At 35.1% G+C, this 24799-nt stretch overlaps 1 protein-coding gene and 1 non-coding gene across 3 annotated transcripts in view; one reads left to right on the top strand and one right to left on the bottom strand.

Annotated features, from left to right (window-relative positions):
• Nucleotides 1-10715, bottom strand: part of LOC134669095 (uncharacterized) — a 127578-nt gene extending 116863 nt beyond the window's left edge. Inside the window, exon 1 of one of the 2 annotated variants that reach the window (XM_063526627.1) lies at nucleotides 10572-10715. In XM_063526627.1, the coding sequence (XP_063382697.1) occupies nucleotides 10572-10585 (14 nt within the window). In that variant the 5' untranslated portion in view covers nucleotides 10586-10715. The remainder of the gene's footprint in view (nucleotides 1-10571) is intronic. The other variant, XM_063526628.1, reaches the window with a different exon arrangement.
• On the top strand, nucleotides 9229-9300 carry Trnat-cgu (transfer RNA threonine (anticodon CGU)). The gene has a single exon. It is a non-coding gene; the product is annotated as a tRNA-Thr (tRNA).
• Nucleotides 10716-24799: the final 14084 nt, after the last annotated feature.

Genomic DNA, 24799 nt, shown 5'->3' with positions numbered 1-24799 from the left:
GATAGTCTTGATTTGTATGAAATAAAATATGTACGACAATTAATACGAATACCTATGTTAGTAACCACCATTCATCAAATTATATTTTAGGCTAATACATACCTAATTAAATACATAAAAATGGTAAGTTTTTAAAAACTAGAAAGTAGATTGTTGGTCTGATTAGATAAGATAAGAAGGAGATTTAAAGATGTAACAATGTAAATCTCTGGCATTAGAGTCTGTATTGGGCAAAAATTTTAACAGCGTTTTTTGTAAGCGACACTCTCTGATAGAATCCCTCAAATGCCAATTCCATTCCTTCGTGTAGCCAAAACTATCGATATATCGATAGGTTAGTGTTATTTTTTACCATATTCCTGATTTAAAATAGTCAAACACGTATACTGGGTCAACTGGTTAGCAAATGTCAACGTCGTCGGGAAATATCCAAAGTACGGGTGTCAACATTAGCAACTCTCCGGCCCTGGTGTAAACAAGCAAAAATATCAAAAGTAATCTTTAAAGCTGTTAACATAAGGTGTAAATTCGGTCGGGTTGTTTGCACAAATGTTAGTCGAAAACGCGACACAGCGTAAGATTGATAGACTAGCCTGTGAATGAACTTAGCAAATATACCTACGGATTTTTGGTCGGAGATAAATCTTTTGGTTGGATTAAACTGATATACTTGGAAAGGGCAACACAATTTATATCCGGATTGGATTTTGGTTGTCAACTCGTGACGTATGTTGTGATTGTTGTGAACTAGATATGGGATTGACTATTTCACATGTCGCTGTTTATGGTGTTCGCTTGTGATTGGGGGATCCGAATTTTAGAAAATATAATATATCCTAGAATACTTGTTCCCTTATTGATAAGATATAAGAAAGAGATAATAGGTCATTTAACTTTAAGTATATTAATAGACGACCACGGCAAAACCATTATGTGTGTAATATAACTCCACACAGACTATGAAACGTCAAGGTGTGGAAGTACCACTACAAAATTTAAACTTCATATTTTCATGGGAATTTGACCTTTAGAGTATCTTTTTCACACTCACTGTAAAGTCTAAGTCTAAAGTCACTGCAGCTAGCTTGGTCTGACTAAACAATCATGTCTTTTTAATGCTCGTATATATTTTGCATAATCGATATTGTATGCAAAGAAACATCGACCTTTCAACAATAAACATAAATTTTAATACGAAACTAGTTTCTATTTCAATATTCGCGTGCCAACAGTTAACGATTTTATTTACCTTCTTATAAGTTATACAAATAAAAATAACCCATCCCTCGTGAGTGTTTGTGTAGTGAAGTCGATCGGAAAGTCACACACGGCCCGCAACTATCCATACTAGTTACTCGTATTTCAAGTGTCTCGGTAATAGTCTTGTTGAGAAATGTTCGTTGGTGGTAATAAGTATTGCGTGTAATACATACTTTATGAACAAAAACAAACGCGTAGGAATGTCAGTCTGTCTGACTTTGTAGCTATACAAATATAAATAATAAATAAATGACCCGGGGGACCCGGAGGGACCTGGGTATGTCCTTAAACTACGTCCAAGACCACCGGTGGACGGGCAGCAGCGTCCCTCAAATTCGGTGTACTCGACTGCGATCGCCAACCCGCCTGCCAAGCGTGGCGATTATGGCATTCACCCCCCATAAGGGGGAGGCCTATGTTCAGCAGTGGACGTCTTATGGCTGAGATGATGATCATCGTCATCATCATCATCATTTCAGCCACTGCTGAGCACAGGGCTCCTCTCATGCGCGAGAGGGCTTGGGCTATAGTCCCCACGCTAGCCCAATGCGGATTGGGGACTTCACATACACCTTTGAATTTCTTCGAAGATGTATGTATTTTGTGCAGGTTTCCTCATGATGTTTTCCTTGACCGAAAAGCTAGTGGTAAATATCAAATTATATTTCGTACATAAGTTCCGAAAAACTCATTGGTACGAGCCAGGATTTGAACCCGCGACTTCCGGTTTGAAAGTCAGACGTCATATCCACTCGGCCACCATTGCTTGAGATGATGATGAATAAATAAATAATGGTGGTGGTGACACTGGTGACGCATGGTGTACCTACCATGGTAAAAAAAGTTGGTACCTAACAAAATCAAGATATTTACCTCTTTTGTGCACGTAATATGTGTCATACCCGAACAGGCATTGTTAATGCTGATAACGCCCCTTATATTATCAATTGAGCTATTGAGGAACATCTGTGAATTAGTTTCTTATTTTAATAGTTTGTCTAATATTAACTCTGATATAATTTTTTTCGGATCTTAATGGTATTAAGTGATACATATTTGTTATTATCCCGAAAAGTGGACTAATGTTTGTATGTCACCAGGAAGTTAATCGACACAATAAACCGCATTTCACTACAGATTTGCCATATTCTTCAAATATCAGCGTCGGCCTAAATCGCAAACCTCGTAACTCCATTTCAAGGAAATTGGTAATTGCTACCTTGGACAACAATACTTATAGTCGCAAACCCCGTAACTCCCCCGGAGGAGTTACGAGGTTTGCGATTTAGGCCGACGTATGGTTTTAGTTAAGTACCATAATCGTCTGAATATTATCTACTACATTAATTGACAGCTAAATTACTCCTACCAGTTTAGCGTAAATCAATCAACTGCATGTCAAGCACGACGATGAAATCATGCCACGCGCAGCGGAAACTAAGTACGAATGCAAGTCAAACGAAATGTCGAATGATCATGCTGGGACCACAATATTAATTTAACTATAATCACGACTAAAGCTGAAATCCTATATTGGTAGCGCTAAAGCCGGTTCAAAAGTATGAGATGCAAATAACTTCGCTTTGATGGTAAATATTTTTGTTTATTTCTTACTATCGACTTGGTATATTTCATAATTATTATTTCAGATGGTTCACATATTAAATTATAAATAGGTACGTTCAAATCTCAATGGCTTAGTTAGATCTATATTTACTCGTATATACCTACCTAATAGTTTTTTATGAGTTCGTTAGTTTGTTTACATAAGTTTTATTAGGTTATTACCACGAATTATGTTTGTTTTGGCATGGATTTAGCACAGATTTAACCGATACTATATAAGATGATGAATAAAATTGACGACTGACAAGATTATTCGTGGTGATCATTAAAGTTACAGCTTATCACTAGGTACCTATCTACCTTTTTGCTTTTGAATTTGGAACTTTCTTTTATTTTTATAATAATTCAAAACTCGAATTGAATTTGTATTTGCACCTACAAGTACGCAGGGAATTACAAGGCTATTTCCCCGTAAGTAGGTACTAGGATTCCGTAGTCAACATACAATTTGTTTAGTAGTTGCGTCTGTGCGTTTTCCGTTGAATTAAGATCCTTTAAGGTTCCGTTCGGATTCCCACTACACCAATATTCCTGCGGCAGTATTGCGGAGCGACATTGCTGCCGCAAATATTATATTGCGGTAATGACGCGCTGCAATATGTACTGATGTAGAAATGTTGTCGACTGCATTACTGCAGAAAACGTTAATAGGGACACTTCATCAAGACATTAACATTAATTAGGCGTTTCTAGCAGTAACAACGCGGCAACGAAATTGTATTAGGGAGAGATTTTTAATTAGAAATATGAAACTATTGTGTTTATACAATGAGTTACAATATATAATATTTAGCGGCTAATAAACAGACTATGACTCCTAGCTCATGAATCTATCGGAAATGATATAATTATGTTGCGGTAGTATATATAGTAAATACTTACCTACAATATCTAAGTGCGATAGCTACTACTGGCCACCCAGTGGGTGATTCATAAACATGTTAAATTATACCAATTTGGTTCTAATTAATACTCAAGGTCCCACGTGTTAAAAATCCTTTAAACGTGAATATAATGAAGTTCCGTGCCGAAATGATAATATAATTAAAAGTATCATCCTGAATTAATATAGGAACCTAAACAAACATTACGTTGTGTTCTTACACATAATCCGGCACGTACAGCAAACGACACACACACAACAATAAAATTTCATTTTGATCTCAATATTTTAACTCTATAGTATTTTTCAATTAGCTTCAGTACGGTGACAGCTGTCATCTTAATGTATAGTGATATTAGATTCCACCATTGATATCATACTATTTTATTATTGATGATATTTGGCTCCTCTACACGATGGGCCAACACCGGCCACTCCAAGGGACGCAGCCATGCGGTAGAATGAGAGCAATATCACCCCTCCCTCTAACGCTTAAATGCGTCCCTTAGAGTGGCCGGCGTTGGTCGATCGTGTAGAGGAGCCATGAAGATCCTGGCAGGGTCGCCATGTGGTGCGGGAAGTTGGAGGAGAATTAAACAAGTGAATGCTGATTAAAGACAAGGTTTATTCGATACACACGTAATTCAAAGCTACAAAAGCAGTAAGGTTGCATTATTACATTACTTATGAATTAACTTCTTACCTAGCTGTAACCGTACCGAAGCTATATGAAAAATACTATTTCATTACACTAGGTATTTAAAATGTTCTTAGATAACGTCCTTAGTTCTTTAAACGGTTACCATGTGTGGTAAATTGAATGTTTATGACACCGTAATTAGTATATTATGATGTATCATAAAAATGTTTCTCAATCATTATCAGCGTGACCTTTAGCCTTTCCAATTAGTAACACTTTAGTAGATAAGTCGAATTCATATAAAATAATATGTTTAAAAAATTCTGTTATTATAAATATGAAAATAATTAAAAAAAACATCCACATACCTACAGCTATATAGGTACCGAATCAGGACACCGTTTTCCCGTGTACCCTCTGTATCTTTAGGTACTAAACTAAAGTAAACAAAATCTACCGGCATTCATTCATGGTCATTAATCGTCAAACCAAATTAAAAAATGTAACTAGATTACATAATATATGCTATGAAAAAAGTCACGTTATTATTTCCATACATTATTTAAGTTTCTATTGTCGTTTTCTATAAACGATTGTCATGTTGGCTAGTCCCCCAAAATACTTAGAGTTAGACCAAGAGAAGTTTGCAACGATTTTGATAGTACACCCAGTGCAAGTGTTATACGTCATAATTTCGTTGAAGTTTGACGTTTGAAATAGCACTTGCACTGCGTGTGTTATCAAAATCGTTGCAAACTTTTCTTGGTCTAACTCTACGAGGACTACCGCAAATAAATTCCCCAATCCGCATCAAGTCCCCAATTCGCACTAAGTCCCCAATCCGCATTGGGCTAACGTGCAAACCCGTAACAAACCCTCTCGTAGGAGGAGGCCTGTGCCCAGCAGTGGGACGTATATAGGCTAAATTCATCATCATCATCATCATCTCAGCCATAAGACGTCCACTGCTGAACATAGGCCTCCCCCTTATGGGGGGTGAATGACATAATCGCCACGCTTGGCAGGCGGGTTGGCGATCGCAGTCGAGTACACCAAATTTGAGGGACGCTGCTGCCCGTACACCGGTGGTCTTGGACGTAGTTTAAAGACATACCCGGGTCCAATAGGCTAAATTATTACTATATTATTATTATAAATGTTGCCGATTGAGACCATTTCGATGATGTGTTATCGGACGGGTTCAGATATATCGATTTATTGTATTGTTTATATTTGTAGATGACTCACAGTTTATGTAGCCGCTGGCAGGCATAGCTAAAAACAGTAGTCTCATTTGGAATTTAAAAGTGGACAATTATCTTACTAAATAAAACTTAGTAAAATTATATAGAATAAAATAAAATAAAATATTATAGGACATTCTTACACAGATTGACTAAGTCCCACAGTAAGCTCAAGAAGGCTTGTGTTGTGGGTACTCAGACAACGACATATGTAATATATAAATACTTAAATACATAGAAAACTCAGGACTCAGGAACAAATATCTGTGTCATCACACAAATAGAAAAGTCATATTATTTTTATATGTCATTGTTTAAATGTAGAAAGTCAATAACTAAATCGCAGAGGGTTTTAATACCGAACAACTTGTATTTTGTATTCATGAACTACGCAAAAAATATGAACAGTATCTAAATTTAGTAGAGATTGAGATTCTGTTATTGATCATATTGATTACTACTTTATCTATAAATGCTGGCTTATTGACAAAATCATCCATAGTTCCGAAACTATGTATAATCAATCACTAATATGGTATATTTTGGTATTTATATGTAGGTAAATATATATCAATACTACAAAAAAAGTAAAACCATAAACTAACTGAACTATTACAAAAAAAAACTATTGAAGAAGTTAATTCAAACAAATTGTTAGTAGTCAAATAAACAATCTGTTAACGATACGCTGTATGTTTTGGTTAAAGGAATGGAACATTTATGAGATACTTATTAGAATAACATATGGCAAATTTCACAGACTTGACGTCATTTCGTTTTTATATCGGATATTATACATTATAAAAAATATACAGAAAGCTTCCTATTCCAAAGTATTTTTACATTTGTCTAAATGATGTTTCGAAAATCGAAACCTGTGAGTATAAATATATATCATCATCATCATCACCATCATCATCATCATAACTTAAGAGCTTTGCTCTTGTCGGTGGAGTAATCGCCAATCATTTCTTTCTTATGCCAGTCTTTTTATTTCCTCATACGATGCATTACTTTTTATTTGGCTGAGATAAGTAATTATAGGTCTCCCTTCTTCTCTTGTCTTTTCAATCCTGCCTTACAGGATGTTAAGGAAAAAGTTATCATGCCGTATAAGGTGTCCTAACATCATGCCTCTCCTATTTCTTATTGCATTTATCAAGCATCGCTTTTCTCCTATCATACTCAGCCGGCCTAGCCAAGGGTACAATCGCTATCGCTTCGACAACGAAAAGTATTATGTCTCTCTATCACTCTTCCGCATTAGCGCGACAGTGACAGTTGCGTTTCGATCGCTACGAAGCGTAAGCGATTGGCATCTTGGCTACGCGGCCAGGAACTCTTCATTCGTCTTCCTATGTCCAGCTAATCCTCAATATAAAAATATAATATCATGCTGTGTCGTTATTATAAAGATTTTAACATCGAGTATAAAATACATTATGATTATAAAGTGCAAGTAATAGTGTTAAAAAGCTTTCAAGTGCTATTTAAAATAGCTTTAATTTAATGGAAACGCAACACGAGTGCCTTTCGAAATAGTTTTATTCATTCAGTTATTCTTCTCGTAATAAATGGAAGGCAAGTTCGGCGTCCAATATACGAACAAACAAGGTAGTCACGTATTACATAACTTTATCGGTTCACAGCATCGAATGTACAGCTTCCCAAAATTGAAATTTTAAAATATTCCTTAAAAGGCACCTTAATAAAAGTACGGGGACATAAGGACCGGGAGGTTGGCAAACTGCATTCTTGACATAATTTGGGTATGGGCGTGTTTTTGAACCCAGCGGGTCTACCGCGGACCACGTTCGACGTATTGCCTCTCTGTCGCACTTGTGAATTCGGACGTAAATGTGACAGGGCAAGACTTCCAACGTGGTTCGCGGTAAGCCCTCAGTTGCTCGTTAATCTCGATGTCAGCTTGGGGCGCGTTAATGTCGTAATAAAGATTTAAATAAAATATTATAAATTTTAGAGATATCCTGCAATATACTTGACGTACCTAACTGTTTTTACTAGTTTAAGTTTTTATTGAACGTAGAACAGCTGCAGGTCTCATTTTTAGCAAGATATTTGATAAATTGCACTGTTTGAAACAAGTATTATATTCATCAAACTCTTAAAAAAAGGCTAAGTAAAAATATGTATACGTAAACACTTTTATGTAACACAAGACAAGTTAAAGTTATTTCAGTTACATAATCACATATTGTAAGGGATCTAAAATGTGATTATACATATAAATAATCGTTTAAATTTAAGTAAAAAAAAACTTTTTAGCACTATACTTGAACGATATGGAATGCTTCAAGACTCGAGACATGTAAAGGATGACTCACGCTAGACCGGGCCGGAGCTTTCGCGCTCCGTTTTCTATGGATAGCACCACATGATCACCGATCAGCTGTCATAGAAAATTACATGTCGGACGCCTCGGTCCGGGCACGGCCCGGTCTAGCGTGAGTCATCCTTAATCCGCCTATCGTACAGTTTGTGTAGTAATAAGTATTTAAAATTTTTCTTAAATATTTAATTATAACATTCAAAAGGTGCCAAGAAATCGAGGATCATTTATCACTCTCAATGAAAATTTTCCTAGAAGGCATATCACGTGTAGCCGAGATGTTTTTTCCATGTGGTATCATCTAGGTAAGTAATTATATACACCTACAGACACTGAAGCGCTAAGCACACAAATAAATACAAACAAATGATACAAATAATATTTGTGATACAAATAAATGTCACGGGGAAAACATTGTAGGTGTTATATTATAGTGTTTCGATGATATTTTCAGAAAAACACGTGGACGATATACACGTGGGACAAGAAATATTGGGACATCATAACGCATAAATATGAAAATAACTAACGTTTTTGTAGAAGCACTATAGCTATGGTGTGGGTACTTTAATAAGATAAAAAAATCAAATAATAAGTTACGTAATTTGTAGGTTTATAGAGGAAAATCATCACACAAAAACTTATAAAAATGAAAAAGTTAATGATTACTCGTATTTTCTTCAAATATTATGCGCCCTATACCTTATTTTAATTTATAGGTACATACATAATTAATAAGCAGCATGCATCATTGAATAAGATATCACACTGACCATAAGACATCTACAATACTAATTAAATTACGAAATCGCCACTGTTAACGAAAACATGTAAACAGTAGCAATATAAGCGTGGTGGTCATTCTCTCTCATTAACACTTTCGCTGCCAAGTATACAGAATGCGGTTTCGTCTTGTAAAATAATTGCAAAGTTTATTTAGGTCTGAAACTGCTAAACGAAGTCAATGACCGCTTTATGATTTTACTTTAGTTAAGGTAACAATTGCTATTGCAGCTACTCGATTTTCGATCATGAACATAAATAAATAAATAATGAAACTAAACTTACAATACATTACAATTTTCCTTTATTATCGACCAGTTATTGAACGAAAAATTTTAATTGTTTTGGAAATTATTCTTGAATCGCCCTTAGAATTTGGTCAAAGGCGCCTAGCCTTTTAATAGCATACCTACACCAGAGGATTCGGGAAGGGTACCGCCGTGGTCAGGTGGTTTAGTAGTCAGGATGTTAGCCTCGTAAGCTGAAGATGCGGGTTCGATTCCCGCCTCGGCCGCCGGTGGACTTAGTCACTTTTTATTTATGATAATGATCCTTCCGGCCGATTTCGATCAAGGCGACCACATCGACTCCTAGTTAGCTCGGCGTTCGTGCGCCCGAATATGGCTGACGTAGCCACAACACATACACCCTTTAAGGTGCACGACGGTGCAAATTGAGGGCACGTGAGAACACCAGCTACATAGTGGTAGTGAATGGAAGCAGGCTGGCGTGCTTTCAGCTCGTCGCGTTTAGCGCCGAGGTCAACTTTATGTTGCTCCTCGAAATCGCGCACTTTGTAATGCACCAGCCTGCACCACTCAGGACGCTGTGCTGCCAAACCTTCCCAGTATCTATTTCAGTTTATTCCTGAACTCTACAGCTGTGAGTATCCAAACCTTTATATTGCGTCTTGTCACGTAGCTTCATAAAATTTAGTGTAATGCAACGGCTTTACCTTCCGTTATTGACAGTGACAGTTATTGCAGGTTTCAGCATATTTTCGGTTTCCGCACATCAAGGGAACCAAAATAAATGGAGCCCTTTGTCGCTTTCAACTGTTTACAAATATGGCCCTTAGTTGTCCTGGTTTGTATTTAGGGCGCTTGAGCCATGTTTGAATTTAAAAAACATATGTATGCAAATACTTTTTTGTATGCAAAAACGTATTTCTTACGTCTTCGCACCTAATTCCCTTTTCTTTTTTTGCGCATTTCGCTGTCGGGTTTAACACGATTTTATTGTTATGGTTTTGTGACGATTAGTGTTATAATTATTACGTAGGTTTTATTTTATTCAAGATAATTATTACCTAAACTGGTTTATTTCTAAATTTATAGATGACAAACTTTAGGTATTGTTGGGTTTTCAATGAAAATGATTAAGGAATATATTTATCATTTAACCATATAAGTACCTATAACTAAGTATCAAAGTTTATTACATAATACAAGAGAAAGAAGAAATTACAAAACATCTCTGCCTTGCGAACTTCACACAATTTATTTCATTCAGTAAAAATTTGTATTTTTTAAATTAAATCAGATTAATTATTGTATTACCTACTCCCTAACAGAAACAAATAATCATAAGTACATATAGTAAAAAGTACCTATGTCTAACTATTACATTTTTTAAATACTGATTTCTTTAAATTATTAAATGCTACCGAAGAAAATTATACTAACAATCATATTAATTTTCCGAAATAATTATTTTAAAACATATAAAAACTTTTTGTCATTAAATAAATAAAATAACAACAAAATAAAAAATGCAAATACTTACAAAACACACTTCATATTGTAAATCCTAATGCAATATCACAGATAAATCATAGCACAACACTTGGCACTCACGTCACTGCGCCCGAGCATGCGCGTCGCGACATCGGCGAATCGAGACTGACGCCGGCGCCACGAGCTTTGGAAACTGAAGATTAATTGACGCTTTAATAAGGCATGTGCGCACTGAGATATGTTATAATTAACTTCCTGCTGTTTTCCTGCTTAATTAAGAAGGTGAAATATGAAAAATAACGGATAAAAAAAGAAAAAAAATCAGCAAATAGTTTAATATACTATCATTTAAATAAAAAATGATCTTTCCTGTGATCAAAAATTTTAAATAATAATCACTGTCTATTAATTTTTTGTTTAATAGGTAAAAAGGAAAAAAATGTACGCACTGTAATGGTGCTAAGTACATGTTTCTTGTAACTATTTTCATCATACAGTGTCATATCTACATTATCTATCAAATACAAAGCAAGAATTTGTCTTAAGAGTTTGCACATGTTATAGTTACCTACCACTAATCAATATTTGCTTAAATTAAAACTGACTGAGGACATGAAGATTAATCGACGATATGTATTAAATCGATAGCGCGCACTATATCTTATGTGCGCGCTGAGTTATGTAATAACTAAGTGACTTCGAGCGTTTTCCTACTCAATTAAGGATGGGAAACACAGCTCGTAAGAAAACCTTAACTAGATAGTGTTACCTACCTATGGGATAGGAATAGGACTAAGGAGATAATAAATTGAATACATTCTCCACAGTAATAATTTCAAATGCTTTGTGGTGCGCAATTATCGACCTTTACTGATTTCAGCATGTTCAGACGCATACCTACGTCTAACATACGTACTAAACAGGCATACATATATGTCTCTTTAGTATGTATTTTTGTAATAAAGTAAAAATAATGTAGATCTATGAATTACAATTTATAAAGAACACTTTATATTCAGATACATTTTTTTCAAGTCTTACTTGTATTTAAGCGGAAATGTTTACGTTTACATTCGTTTTTTCTGAATATCAAGAACGTTATAATAAACATACAATGTACCTAAATAATATTGGAGGAATGTGTTGATCGACACAAAAAAGTTACATTTCCTACCCAATAAAATAGCAGAAAAATTGCAAGTGTGTGTTTAATTCGTACGTTCCATTGAGCATAAATGCGTAGCATCAGATTGAGCTGTCACAGTTTTTCCAGTTCAGTTGAATAAAACATTTTCATGCATTAAACAACGGACATTTTGCAACTTTTTACACAATCACAGGTCGTTAAAACTGCCAGTCGGCTCTAGCTTGACACCTGTCATTCTACGAACATTGAGTTAATAACCTATAACTTTGTTCGAACTGTTCATCCGATTCGATAATTAAGCAGGATATTTAATACAAATAAGGTACTTACTTGTAATTCCGAAAATACGTAGGCAAGCTTAAAAGTATGATGTATATTTTGCAGATAATGTGCGGTTAATTATGTTAGTAGTTCCAAAAAACTTTAATAATACATTAATGCGGTAGATACCGCTTCGAGCTTTTAGCATAAACAAGTGAACTATTTAATTGAAAACTTTAGTGTATGTGTGTTTAGTTGTTCTGTTGAAATAGTGATATTTAACTATGATATCCCGACGATAAAGCGACAAACTGCCCGATTCGAACTTTAAGATACGTCAAATATAACGTACGTTATGGATTAGATATGTCAGTATCAAAAGTGGCGTTTTTGTTTGAAGAACACGTAGTGCACGTTTAATTGAATATGATCAAAAGATAACTCTATGTCTGGCGCATGATGATAATAGTGTAATAGCACTATTTAATTGAATTGTTTACGAGTATGTACGAGGAAATCTCCATCGACCCTGAGGGCCTACCGCGAACCACGTTCGACGTGTTGCCTCCCTGTCACACTTACGTATGAATTTACAAGTGCCATAGAGAGGCAACACGTCGAACGTGGTTCGCGGTAGGGCCCCTGACTTTAGTTTCGTGTAATTTGGTCGGTTTCTCCAATTCGCGTCACCAATATTCTACTCGTAGAAGCCAACATCTGGCGTCTATGAGTTAAATGAATGGGTTTCAACTTGTGATTATTTTGGCTCCTGTGACATGACAACATTCAATGATTCTTCACAAAATCTTCCGCTGTTATTTAACTATCTTATTAAAAATAATGAAAGTTAAAGAAAAAACTCAAATAATTACAAAATAATACAAAGTTTTTAGTTTTTGTGTTCTGCATATATCTATTCAGGATATATATTATATACCTACAACAGTTATGTATGTATTAAATACCTAACTAAAAAACATACTTGATTGTTAAAGGTGCCTAGAACATATTAATATATAAATAAAAATATTCAATATTCAATAAAAAAAGCATTAAAGAATTTAAATTATGTTTCGTACGTATCGTATATGAAACCAAACTAATCGTAGGATTATTTTTGTCTGCCCGGAGCATCAGTCAGTCATGACTCATCAGTTTCCTATTAAGATTATCTAACATACAGACCTAATTTTAAGAACTAGAAGCATCTGTGCAAAAAGTGGCATTCATATTCAGGTTGTGTGTGATGCGGATACACATGGTGTGTCTGACCACGAGGCTTTAAATCCAGGGCTTGATTTTACTCGATAAACTGAGCTACTGTTACTATAGGACCAACCCTAAAATTGGGGATTTTTTTTGGGTTTTCCATAGAAAACGTCGACATCTGATCAGCTAAAATGTATAAAAAGTTAAAAAAAATTCGGGGTTGGTGCCATAGTAAAAGTAGCTCAGTTAAGCGAGTAGAATCGAGCCCTGGATTTAAAGCCCCATGGTCAGACACACACTGTACATAATGATATGTTTGTTAATCTTGCTAATGATTTTTCTGGACTGCGTGACCTTTGTTTTGTGATTTTTTGCTCGTAAAAACCTATGCAAAAAAAGTAAAACCAAAATTTTGACTTAAGTTATTGAGTATTTATTACGTAACATCTTAAATAGTTTGTTTACACAGTATAGGTACATTTTATAACGGGTATTATAAATTATAAACGATTTAATGCTCTCTTTATTTCTTGTAGCTGCAATAAAAATAAAAATGCAGCGAAATTACACAAAAATTAAACTTATTAAATAGGTATCTACAGAGAGTATAATAAAGGATATGCAATGATATAAAAAATTATATAGAATACCAAAAAACATTATTAAAAAAAAGATAAAAATCAGGAAGTTCTACAGACCGATCTCGTTCAAGGCTAATTATTTGTATTCACACTTAAAATAACAAACTATTCTTAAAAAAAAATGAACATAACCATAAATAACCATAATTACTTTTGGACGAAATCCAACGCGTGGCTAATCCGTGGGTTATCGTACAATTCAATGAACGATGATTCGTTGATGACTGTGTTAAGCCCTGGCATTCCCATCGATTATCCAGCCTATCGTCTCAAGGAACTTGGATATATGTGGCCTCAGTTTCCCTTCTCTAGTGTAGCTTGGTATTTGTGTTCGCTAATGCTACCTATTTGACCCGGAGGGTTTTTTATGTGTTTTCAGTGATAAGCTAGTTTAGTAGATATCGAAGAAATAACTACATAAGATTCGTAAAAGTGATTTATTTCATCAGCCTGAAAAATAAATTTCTTCCCGACATTTGTAATTACAGAATACTTACGGCGCGATTCGTGAAATAAACCGCCGGCCGCCATAAGGTACTTTTTTCCATGGAACGTCACATATCTTCACGGTTTCATATCTAGTGAATCATTAATACATTTCCCGAATCGCGGCGCCAGCCGCTATAAGGTATCTTTTGCAGTGAAACGTTACATATCTTTACTATTTCATATCTAGTGAGTCTCTAATTCATTTCCCGAATTGAGCCGTTAATTAAATACAATCTACGTCTCTTTCAAAAGAGAGCTGTTTTTAAGTATTGAGTTGTTAATTAAAAACAATTAATGATAATAATTTGAACCTACGACCGCAGGGTTGAGACGGGGAAGATAACACTTGTAATGTTGCTAAGAAAAAAAACAATGAATTAATTCGCTCAAAGCCATACAATTGTTAAAAGCAAATTTAATATTCGACGGTCAAGGTTGCCTCAGCTTCGAATGCATTAAGAATGATTTTTTTCGTGGTCTTTGCTGTTACTCTAAGGCAGTCCAAGGGAAAGCATATCAACCATGAAAAAGTAGTTTAAAACACGTTCCAGGTATAACTAAGTAATCTGGGAGACCGAGCTTTGCTCGGAAAACATATAAATACTCAAAATGCGCGTTATCCCAGAGATAAAACCTAGCTAGATCCATTTATCGCCCCCGGAAACCCCCATATAGCTAATTTAATAAAAATCGTTAGAGCCGTTTCCGAGATCAACAATTTATATAAATATACATATAAATAAATAAATATAGTTGGTCAAGCAGATCTTGTCAGTAGAAAAAGGCGGCAAATTTGAAAAATGTAGGCGGGAAGGGATAGCGTCTCATAGAAAATTTGAATTTCGCGCCTTTTTCTACTGACAAGATTTGTTTGACCATCTATAAATAAGATTTGCTCGTTTAAAGGTATTAGATTAGATAACTAGGCGTAATAATATTGTGTAACTATTGCGCTGAAAATCGAATAATACGGGAAACAGGGGCAATACCAGTCCACGGGTAATAGCGTTCACCTAATACGTGATCGTTTTAAGAGGGTTTTACTAGCAACTGCAATGGGAATAACATTACACCAATAACGATGGCCGCGGATACGAGGATCATTACCTCGACCGTTAATACGCGAACGAGTGAATAATTTCCCTGTGACGTCACTATACGCTATTGTTCGTAAATCGGCTGAATTATTGGTCGAACGGAACGAACGATCGGAGCTTTTGTTGTGTGATGTATTCAAGAATTTTTTATCCATTTCAAAATTAATACAATTTACTACCAATGTAACAAAATTAAAATAAAAAGTTAAATCGTAATTATTGTATATAAATAATCTCACGCACTTTTGGGAAGACGCTTTAAATGTAATTATGTCACTCTGGTATCACACAAACAATTTGATTAACCTAATATTTAAAAACGGCTCAATCTTATACTTCGTTTTTTTAGCATTAGAAATTAGGTAAACAATCTTGATGTGTCTTTTAATTGAAAAACACATTTTAAAAATAAGTTACGGCAAATATGTAACAATTATGAATCTAATACGATCATTCATATTCTTCTGCTTTCATAAGTTATAGTTTTATATTTTTATAAAGCGTTTTTCAATTAAAAGACATGTCAAGATAGCTTACCTTCTTGCAAGTTCTTTCTTAAGGTTAAAAAAACGAACTATACTTTGGTACAAAAACCAGATAAGGATATAAACACACATGCAGATTGTTATAACCATATGTTATGTAAAGCGTGATATATGATCATTGTCAGGAGGGCGCTGTTATTTTCATGTTTACATATGGTGACAATTGAACATAGTACATAGTAGGTATAGTTCCAATGAAATTCCGCGACATGGCGCGTGATCATATATTACTGGTCTGGCTTTATAATCATTTTGAGTTTGCCGAAGTCAAAAAAAAACAAGTGTGTACTACAAACGCACGTAAACGAAACGTTAGCGTTGACCAATCAAGCTTTGTTGGTTTATTACCGACTATTGATGTTTACGAAGCGCGTTACGAAAGCGAGAGTAAAGACTACTAAAGACAACATGCACATAGAAAGTGTAAATTTATTTTGTCGCAGTCGTTTGCTAAGAAGGTTTTATTGACCTTTTTGTTATGTTAAATCTATAAATGTCTATTTTTTATTATAGCCAATAATAACTATTGCCAAAGATTTAATGGACATGCTGTAAACACTTGAAATTTGACGCGATCTTAGAATACAATTATTTAATTAAACATGTATTTTATCTTACAGCTATGAAGTAATTCACATGTCATAATCCCAATACTAGGAAACTGTTATCTGTAACTGAATAACAAACTCGATGACTTGATGACACTCAGATATTTAATGATGTCACCCCGTCACTCAATCCACCCATCAAGGTGACAACTGGCACGTTCGCGAAAATATCTTCCCAGTACCCGTGACCCAATATCATATTCGTAATTAGCACAGACCACATAATGGTAGAAAAGTTAATATATACTATGTTACATTTTTATCATGATAAACTTAAAATTTGAACGAGACATCAGTTACCTTTGAGGCTAGTTCAAAACGGAGTACCTATTAAGTTCAAAATCACAATTTTCTACAGCAACACGAACTTTAAAATACGAGTATATACTTGATTTGGCTTTTCCCGTAGTAAATCAAGTGTATAATATTGCGCGTCAGATGCACGGCTGAGTAAAATAAATGTTATATCAAGTTCATATTTTTAAAGTTCTAATGTAGTTCCTGTATTTTAATAAAAATATATTTGACGACGCGCACGAAAACCCTTGCATTAGGTTATAGTTGAACATGCCGTAATAATTTTTCGAAAAAATCGCGAGCGTGACTTTTCTGTACTAAAGTTATGTAAGTAATCTGCGATGATAAATCATCTCCATTTGATTGTTTTTTAAAGAAAAAATAGGCCAAGGCGACGTACTTTTTAATTGCGACGGCATGTCGGCTTTGGTCAAACGGTTTGTGACATTTTAATTGAGTAATTCGTTTTTTAGGCAGCATTTAGCGTTAACACGACTAATTGCCTGAGTCTGTTCTGACGTAAGGATTATTTTTGTTGCTGGGTGGCATCAAAAACATCGGACACACGACGCAGAATAAATCACGAAAAACAAACATTTTATTGAGGGAAAAATCTTATCGGACACGTTACCGAAATAAAAACACTTCAGGAAACTGGAACTTCCCAGTCACGGCCCATCACTAATTCAATAGGTACCATCAATGCAAAGAGCGAACATAGAACCGGTATTGAAATCAAATTGATATCCATTAAATTTCTGAATATGCCGTAAAGTCACTAAGTATTTAATAAGCCGTTAAATTGTTAGCAACTTTAGCTTCCGATACATAAAGTTGCAAATCCCTTAGTAATTCCATTTTAAGGAGGAGGAGGAGAGGCGGAGGGGTTTGCGATTTTAGCCGAAATATGTTTTTAGCCAAAATTAGTTTCTGAGTAATATATAATGAAGGTATGAATAACTTTTAATACCTACAGTTTGCAACGTCACCTTACTTCTGGCGCTCAACTATTACTACACTATATGGACCCAACCCGGTTACCAGAAAAAAATATATCTTGTAGAAAAAATAGAAACCGAACTAGCTGAAAGTAAGAAACCACATTTTTATTTATTTTCGGGGTATGTCCCAACGCATAGCAAAATCACTCCATAAAAAGTCAACCGGTATCTCGTCACCGGTAAATAAACAACAACCTACAGCTCAGCTAACATCTAGCCAAAGCTATATCTAATCTAACGATGCCTTTTTCATTAGAAGGGTGATTTCCTCAAGTTAACTATGCGAAGTCACACCTTAGATATCAAAAAAATCTTGTTTGATAAAAAAGCGACTGCACAATAAAATATGGATGAAAGTATGAATTACAAAATAAAATATCATGCTGGCAAAATAAATGTATCCCTTTCTTTTGGGTAAAGACAGTACGATTATCTCTGTCTATGTTTAAAATCCACCCACAAGATGGACGGACGACCTTGTTAAGGCCGCCGGAAGACGCTGGATGCGGATCGCTTCCAACCGGTACGAGTGGAGGTCCAAGGGGGAGGCCTATGTTCAGCAGTGGACGTCTTATGGCTGAGATGATGATGATGATGTTTAAAATGGCCAAACTCTGATCAATAAAGGTAAGTAATAATGAAATTGATTGGTGATTTACATTAACGTCGGTATCAGGAGGCCGAATTATAATATACAGATTGATGGCAAAATGTAATCAAATTGAGATGATTTTTTAAGTTAAATCGGTTTCCAGAGCGAACACAATGAATAAATTTGTGCCTAAGGGTGCCCTGCAGCGCTTAATAATGTTATTGGTGAAATGGATTAGTAGTACTACTGCTAGTATTTTACTATCACTTTCGTCACCTATTATTAAGAGGGAAGTATAGCTAATACTGAATGAAAAAGTAACTTTTTTCATACAATTACCATTTCGCGAGAAAACGTTAGTGGACTAACTAAATATTAACATATCACTTTGATTTTGATATCGATCGCTTCAGCATAATATATTCTACGTTAATAAGTTTCGCTTAATGTATTTGAAAAAAAAATGTATCGCAGATAAAAAAAAAAAGAAAAACTGTAAGTCTTTTATATTTAGTTTTTTGTTTTAATTTGTGTTTTGTGTTAGCATTAAGTTTAATCTACTAAACCTATAAATCTAGTTTTTCATCGTGTCAATAAAATACTAAATAATAATGGAGAACAGAAAATATTTAGAACTGGGAAAACGTTTTCTCTTTTTGTATGAATGATCACGATAACTTCTCTCTTAACTTTTCAAACTTACAAACAAAGAATGTCAGCAGTTTATAATAAGTGGCTTTACAAAACTTATCTACAGCAAAACTGTGCACAATTTACGTCCATCCATCGAGCCAGGGCTCACTGACATCATTGCGTGACCGCGATAAACACAAGTGCGGCCCGCCGAAGAAAATATAGCCTGTTTAGCGTTGATGGTAGCAAAGGCGAAATGAGTTCGCGTTCACAAAGGCGATCTATGTGTTTACGCTAGTGGAAGATCTAACAAGAGACACAAAAAGGTCGTTTTTAGGGTTCCGTACCCAAAGGGTAAAACGGGACCCTATTACTAAGACTTCGCTGTCCGTCCGTCCGTCCGTCCGTCCGTCAGTCTGTCTATCACCAGGCTGTATCTCACGAACCGTGATAGCTAGACAGTTGAAATTTTCACAGATGATGTATTTCTGTTGCCGCTATAACAACAAATACTAAAAACAGAATAAAATAAAGATTTAAGTGGGGCTCCCATACAGCAAACGTGATTTTTGACCAAAGTTAAGCAACGTCGGGCGTGGTCAGTACTTGGATGGGTGATCGTTTTCTTTTTGCATTTTTTCCGTTTTTTTTTGCTTTATGGTAACGTTCCGTTCCGGTTTTTTTAAAGTACAGAGTCGCTTAATTTTTGACGTTGAGCTAGATACTCTAGTCGGTCTAAGGTGTCATTCGGATGACAACTTCAGCTGCATTACTATTACGGCCTTACTGCTGCGGCGTTAATTAAATCTTTTTTTGGGTTTCTCTTTTGAGTATATCTAGTTGGTAAATAAAAAAATATAGCGATTTTTTAGTTTCTACTCGGTGCATTAAATTTGTAGTGGATAACTATTAAAAAGGTGACAGTCCATTTCCCAAGATAGCAGGACTACCATTCACTTTACTATGAAAATGAACAATAACACCGACGCGTTCGTTCTAGTAGTGCAGATGCGGTCAGAAATGGAATTATAGCCATAGATGTAGGCAATTGTGATTCATTCGATTAGAATTGACACACTTCCTGCTATAATCGCATGAGAATAGGGACTTTATTCCTAAATTATAATACTATTAAGTATCAAAATTATATCGAAAATGAGGTTGAATGCTTTTGCTCGCTCTATGTGCTCTATCTTCATGTGTCTAAGCGCGATACACTGATACTAATAAAGAATTGATATTATAATATGTTTACATTTTGGATGTTTGATTCTGAATTTAGTTCTAGAGCATTCTATTAATTGATGTAGGCGCCAGAATTTGTTTTATTGATTTCCTGTGATTAGTTATCGATGTCTGTCTGTAATGTATCTTAGAAAAAAAAGCCTTCAAACGATTTAACATATTATATCCACAGAAGAATAAATATACACATAATACTTCCGTAAAATGTATCTCATAAATAAATGGAGCACAAATTAACTGAAGGTACTACTTTCAATATTACCTCTGCATACAATCCAATACCTAAAAGGAAAGATGCTTTATGTCATTTGATATAAAGTTTAGAATCGATTGTGTACACGATATCATCTAATAGCCATTAAATCTAATAAGGTACTAACGATAACTTATTAACATTTAAATCGCTGTGCTTCAGTAATAAATCTTCATTCATAAAGTGTAATCTAATTGTACACTTAAGTATACGTACCAGTACAAGTATGTACATTGTACAATAAGCCTAAGGGTTAAAGGGTATATAGACATAATAAATTCATTCTTAGATGTTAATGCGGTGAACTTTTGTGAATGAATGACCAATGTCGAAGAAAATGTAATTGTGTCAGTCTATTTAATTTCATCAACAATATACCTGCAATTGTACTAGTATTAATTTGTTTTTTGTTTTCTCATACATAACTAGAACTACTAACGCCTATAATAATTAACCGAGCAATTACTCATATTTCACTGCTTAAATCATGTACATAATACCTGTTTAGGAAACTTATCAAGTACAGTCGCCATCAGATATCGTCAAGGCACTCACAAATATCTGAACACGCCTCTATTGTCAAGGCATTAGAGTGCGTGTTCAGATATTGTGAAACCTTGGTCGCTCCGATATATCTGATGGCGACTAACTGTATATTAATGAGCAACGATAACAGAGGTTCCTAGTTTTCTATGCAAAGTGACTCGTTTAATGCAATACAATTTTGTTGGCCTAGGCAACGTTTTGTCACCCAGACATATATTATAAAAAAATAGGCACGTATAAAATAAATTTTCTTTGTGCAGTGCGAATTGGCGAATCCACGCTGGCGAATTCTACGTAATCTATTTCGTCTTCGATCAATTTAAATACAAAGATATTTTTAATCCACTCGATGTATTTCAAGATGTTTCCAAATGCCAGAATAATCATTTATCGGTAAAAGCTTTTAATAAAAGTACATTGAACCCACTAATATCCGCTGAAAGCTGGAGTCCAATCGATTGAAGTAATAATTTTGATAAGGTATTTTGCGGTATAAAGGTACGATAACGATATATTTAAAATCTAACCTGTCAAATTTGTCATTTGCGCGATTGTGGAGATACTCTTGCTACATTTCACATCTAATAGATATCTTACTCCATCTAACGTAAAAGTGATATTGGTTGCCCGAATTGCGCTGCAAAAGAGAACTAGTTGATATCTAAACTATAACGTATCTAGAATGGATCTAGTACTTACGTGTCGTCTCTTGTGAATATCTTGAAGTTCTAATACGGCAGTATGTTAACATTCTGATGCTATATTTATAAAAAGAATGCCGGATTGAGCGTTTTAATCTTCGAGCAACACTGGCTTCCGACACGTCGGAAGGGAGGGGCCCAAGCGATATCTCGCCGTACAAATCTTTCTGCCATTTTTCGCGGGGGGAAAGGTGCACACAGTCGCATTTTTCACACACTTACATACAAAATCCAATCTGTAATGACGACACAAATACATAGAAAATGACACACGTCAAAGACAAATCTTGCAAACCGCGATCTCTTTTTGTGTACGGACGAGTGACTAGTGTCACAACACGCACACTAACACATTTTCGTTGAAGTATGTCATTGTATTCTGAGAGATGAGAAGTCGGATTTGTCGCTCGACCGATCCGCAATTTGTACTGAGCGAGCAAAATCGATAAATCCAACAATTACTTGAGACTAAAATATAATAATTGTATTTAAATGTAATTGAACGTATGATATGTAAAAAAAAATATTACATGTGAAATGTAACACTTTCTTTTTGTAAATTTGATGTCCCCGACCTCTTTTTATAACAAAAAACCGAGCAAATAGGCATTTTTGTGCAGCAGTGTTCACGCGCGCGTCTGGACTCGGTCTAGTGAAAAATCCAAGTGCAACTAGTTTTATTACCCGCGCTAGATTAGATTGACGCGCTAATCTTGTACCTCGGCAGAGGGGAAATAGTGCGAATGCCGCCTCCCTTCCGTGTTGCTTGTCCGTACAACGTTTGTTATAAAAAGAGGTCGGGGACATCAAATTTACAAAAAGAAAGTGTTACATTTCACATGTAATTTTTTTTTTACATATCATACGTTCAATTACATTTAAATACAATTATTATATTTTAGTCTCAAGTAATTGTTGGATTTATTGATTTTGCTCGCTCAGTACAAATTGCGGATCGGTCGAGCGACAAATCCGACTTCTCATCTCTCAGAATACAATGACATACTTCAACGAAAATGTGTTAGTGTGCGTGTTGTGACACTAGTCATTCGTCCGTACACAAAAAGAGATCGAGGTTTGCAAGATTTGTCTTTGACGTGTGTCATTTTCTATGTATTTGTGTCGTCATTACAGATTGGATTTTGTATGTAAGTGTGTGAGAAATGCGACTGTGTGCACCTTTCCCCCCGCGAAAAATGGCAGAAAGATTTGTACGGCGAGATATCGCTTGGGCCCCTCCCTTCCGACATGTCGGAAGCTGGTGTTGCTCGAAGGATATTGCAGAAGACGATTTCGATTTCGGAACCAGTACAAACAAATTCCTAAATTAAAGAGTTACAGTGGTTGTCACGTACCGTAGTTAATAAAATTCGTTAATGTTAAAAACACTTATTCAGTAGGATTCCTTGTCTTATTCTAAGTAATATTTTAGGTTTTTTTATGATCTTTTACATCTTCGACCATTGTTTTATTTTTTTATTATTGTCTAAACAGCTCTAGATTATATATTCTCATTTTAAAATGTGATACGATTTTACAATTATTGTACCTATGTCAATACGTTCGCTTGTGCTGATCAGTAGTGCTCAAGAAATGAACATCGTTAGTAGTGTTATTTAGCACTTCGATCGCACATGAGATTCAATGCAAGTGGTGTCATGTCAAGGTCGTATCATAACAATATCAGAACCAACAAATTAATAAATTGAAGTTCAAAATACTCCAAGTATGAGTAATCACGCTCCGAGGGTTTGAACTATCACATTACAGTATTTGTTACTCAACAAATACAAAGCCCTAGGGTTACCGCGTCTATCGATTTGCTAATAAAGATTGAAACTTTGTTCACAAGCACTGAGGCCAACGACCTCGCTGATTATGAAGCCCTGCATTGATTATTATCCAAAGCTGACTCATTCTCAAACTCATCTCCAGTTTTACAGCTTCCATTGTGTGTAACTGGTCACTGACATTCAAAGGCTAAAAGCCGCAGGTCATCGCACCAATTGTTAGTAATTAGCATTTTTAATGTTCGCGCCGAGAAACCCATAACATTTTATATGACTGAAGATTTTAGGTTCACGTTCGTTACTATAGGTCTTTGTAGTCAGGGTTAATGACATTATATTCGTAGTGAAAGGTGAAAACAATTTAATTTACGTCATGTATAATGAATTCAGTTACTTTAGCCAGAAAAAAGGGATCGAACTCGGAATGATCACGGAATGAAGATAGAATCGCTCCCGATACATATTAAATAGAATTGGCACTTGAAAGTTAGATTACTATATACTGGTACTTAAATAAGACTTTGAGGTATTCGTAGCAAATTAACTAGTTATAGAAAGTTTCTTAAATTGCTTTAACCCGTTTTATAACTATTCGTATCCTTTTACAATTTCCTTTCGATATGTTGACCGTTTAAAATGCCTTTAATACTTTTCACACTCATGGTGATAAAACGACTGATTTTAATTAGGTCCATATTTATTTTAAACCTTGTGTTTATTACCCCATGACTCAATTTCGCATGAACATTTTTTGAGATAATCCTTTTTGTTATTCAGCCACCACAATGTTAAAAGCCCCAGTTTACAAGGCATTTCCACAAACGATTGGTGTGATTAAGCATGGTTAAGTATCTCAATTTAGATGGAATTTTAATATACTGTCATTATCACATTCGCTGCTACTATGACTTATATTATGAGAGCACATGCCTATGTGAGTGTAGTGAGTATTTAGCAACAAGCAGTAAGGTGTAATATTTGGGATAAGTTCAAATGTGGGGTAATTTTGAGAATCGCTAATAACTACTAAACTAGAACCACGTTTTACTGTTGCAACAGTAGGTAAGCAAGATATCTTGATAATCATTGCAGTAGCGTGAGTTTTGCCGAAGTATGAAATGCTAGAAGCGTGTTTAATAGATATTATCGATTTTCAAAATCATCTCGTTGTGAAATTACCCCAATGCACCTGACCTATTAATTATTAGCTAATATATATAGG

This window comes from Cydia fagiglandana, chromosome 11 (genome assembly GCF_963556715.1).
Source record: "Cydia fagiglandana chromosome 11, ilCydFagi1.1, whole genome shotgun sequence".
Taxonomy (NCBI): Eukaryota; Metazoa; Arthropoda; class Insecta; order Lepidoptera; family Tortricidae; genus Cydia; species Cydia fagiglandana.
Note: the sequence above shows the minus strand (reverse complement) of the source record. Positions and strands in the feature narration are given on the sequence as shown.